This window comes from Apis dorsata, unplaced genomic scaffold (assembly GCF_000469605.1).
Source record: "Apis dorsata unplaced genomic scaffold, Apis dorsata 1.3 scaffold_271, whole genome shotgun sequence".
Taxonomy (NCBI): domain Eukaryota; kingdom Metazoa; phylum Arthropoda; class Insecta; order Hymenoptera; family Apidae; genus Apis; species Apis dorsata.
In genome coordinates, this window is record NW_006263549.1 from 9,365 (window position 1) to 12,437 (window position 3,073).

The 3,073-nt window shown below is 25.4% G+C and overlaps 2 protein-coding genes across 2 annotated transcripts in view; one reads left to right on the forward strand and one right to left on the reverse strand.

The window, feature by feature from the left end:
• Window positions 1-526: 526 nt before the first annotated feature.
• LOC116185770 overlaps window positions 527-3,073 on the reverse strand; it is a 3,759-nt gene continuing 1,212 nt past the window's right edge. Inside the window, exon 2 of the mRNA XM_031510996.1 lies at window positions 527-798. Within this exon, the coding sequence (XP_031366856.1) occupies window positions 561-798 (238 nt within the window). The 3' untranslated portion in view covers window positions 527-560. The remainder of the gene's footprint in view (window positions 799-3,073) is intronic.
• LOC102681511 overlaps window positions 794-3,073 on the forward strand; it is a 49,389-nt gene continuing 47,109 nt past the window's right edge. Inside the window, exon 1 of the mRNA XM_006616814.2 lies at window positions 794-1,348. The gene's annotated coding sequence lies outside the window, so the exon portion shown is untranslated. The remainder of the gene's footprint in view (window positions 1,349-3,073) is intronic.

Below are 3,073 nucleotides of genomic sequence, written 5' to 3' on the forward strand. Positions count from 1 at the left end.
TAAATTTATATGTATATATATTTCTCTTTTAATGAATTACTAACTTTTTTTATCTAAGTAATGCATTATAATAAAAATTTTATTTAAAAAAATAAATGCTTTGTATATTTTACGTTATTAATTATATTTGATAAACTTATAAAACTATCTAATATAACTCATTAATATAATATAACTATTGTAATATGAAATTATAATAATACGAATAATAATATAATATGAATATGTTTTAAATATTTAATATTTAATACAAATTTCGTTTTAAATAATGTTGTTTTCATCTTATTTAGAACAAAGTTTCTTAAATGAATCAAGATTTACTCACTTTGATGAATGATTTTAATTTGAAACTAATTAATTCATTATTGTTTATTTAAAAATATCAAAATGTAAAATCAAAGAAAATAGATCTCTCGTATGTTAGCATCAAAAGATTCCACAGTTGTAAAGGTTTTTGATAGGGGACCTTGACCGAGTGACGTTTACTACAGCAGGAGCAAGAAAACAACATGCAGCAGGAGCACTAAGCAATAATAGCAGCATCAGTGCCGGCTGGTTTCCTACCAGGTTGCTCTGCGACGTATATACCTGCGTCTATACCTGTTGAAGTCTGTATGTCTGCTGCATCTTACAGAATCGGTTCGTTCATTCGTTTGTCCATCTGTGGCGCGTTCGCCTGTCCGTTCTCGTCCGTTATTGCCTCCTTTTCTGCTTGTTTCTGCCTCTCGGGGCCCAATCTGGTGGGATAGAACTTCGATCGCGGTGGAAGGAGTAGTAAGCAACCTACGCAGTTTCAACCTGGATCCCAGCTTTTATTAGTTCTTCGGCGCTCGGCGAAGAATGATGCGTGCCGGAGTAATAGTAATCAGTGTGCGTTCAGATTCGGCATTATCTAACTACGTTAATCAATACGAACAAATCGTACGCATAATATCTAAACGATTCATTTAGTGAACGAGGATTATATTTGGTGAATATATTATTAATTGATGGTATCCTACAATATAAATTTATATATCGTGTATGTACATCGAATAACTTTCATTGAAAACATATCATGTGTAATCATAATTTTTAAAATTTCGTGAGAGTGATTTCAAATAAGGGAAACGTTAAAAGTTTGAAGTGTATATTGTATTAAAATTTCGATACAATAAGAATAAATGTGTAATCTTCATATCACTGCTTTATATATATATATAAATAAAAGGAAGAAACAAGATAACTATCGAATAATTGATAATCGATAATAATTTGTTACATCATATTAAATTAGAATCAGATGCAAGATATTCGTCATCAGTCTCAAGGACAAAACATCTGGCTATCTCTGGTGGCAGTGACAGTTGTACGTAAGAATGTTTTGTTCGACTTGATCACCAAAAAGTTTTATCCTTCTTATTGCCATTTGATTTGCGGATGAACCATTAAGATATCTGTAAACAAGATATCTGTAAACAATATAATTAGAAGAAGATATTTGTAAATATCAAAAGCATTATCGATTGAAATGTTATTGTTAGTGAAAATAAATTGAATTCTAAAGTTTGAAACTTTGCCTGGCCGCATTAGATTTAGATCACGTTTTTGACGAATCTTTTCTGGCTGATCGTAGAAGAAATTAATTTATTTCAAACGTGATATTGATTTGGATTTGCCGATTATGATAAGACACATGAGAAATAAGCAAATAGAAGAGATTTTTTTTTACGATACATTTTTTTTTATTTTTTTATTTTTTATTTCTTTTGTTTGATCATAGAAAAACTTGATTCATTTCGAATGTCATTATGATCAATTTTTTATAATAATACAACATAATATATGAAACATACGGAAGAGATTCGTCTTTGACTTTGAAGGAAAAAAATACAGCTGCTATAAGTCGCTCAAGGCTATAAGTATGTTTGTACTGAAGTGACGCGATACATTGTTGGCAAAGGCTCCATGTTACATAAAAAGCTAATATTTATAAATTGCGTGTTTGCAGTTATTAAATAATTTTGGAGTTATTAAAAAATTCGATGGATTTGAATAATCAAAATCGATTTCGAAATTTCAATAGGCAAATTTATTATGATTATGTAAAACACATTGTTCATCAAACGAGGAAATATTTGTTAAAATTATTTATTATGATATAAAATATTTAACATATTGATAATTGATAAAATGGTGATTATTGATAATTATTCATCACACGGACTAATTTAAAATAATGATGCTATAGAAATTATTAATTATTAGAATTGAAACATTTAATCTCTTAACTGAATTTGTAATTAAAATTTTTTATAATAATAGAATTGAAAGTTTTAATTGAAACATTTTTCTAATAAATAATATAAAATAATACAGTATAAAATATATTTTTAACAAAAATGAAAAAGTTGTATCGTGAAGTAAATTCATTAATTATTAAAAAATTTCTAATGCAAATGAAATTAATCTTTCTTATTTAACTGAAATAAATAAAAATAAATAAATAAATAAATATTTATAAATTTTATAACAATCCCAATATTCTATTATGATAAAAGTATTATATATTAAATATATTCATACATATTAAAATAATATTTGAGCTAACCAATTCTAACAACTGTTTTATTATAAAAATTATATTTAACAAAAAATTTTTATTATAATATAATAAAAAAATTATATATAATATAATTTTTAATTGAAGATTTATTCTTATTTTTTATATTTTTATATATAGATTTATTTTTTATTTTTTTATCATCTAACAATAAAAAAAATAATCTTAAAATATCAAATTGAGAAATATAAGAATCTTACATTTTAATAATAAATAATACTAAAAAAATAATTCGATAAATTTAACTATAAAATGTTATATTCTATAAAATAGATAACATTATTTATTATTATTATTACTATTATTATTATCATCATCATCATCATTATCATCATCATCATCATCATCAGCAGCATCACCATCACCATCACCATCACCATCACCATTACCATCACCATCACCATCACTATCATCATCACCATCATCATCATCATCATCATCATCATCATCATCATCATCATCATCATCATC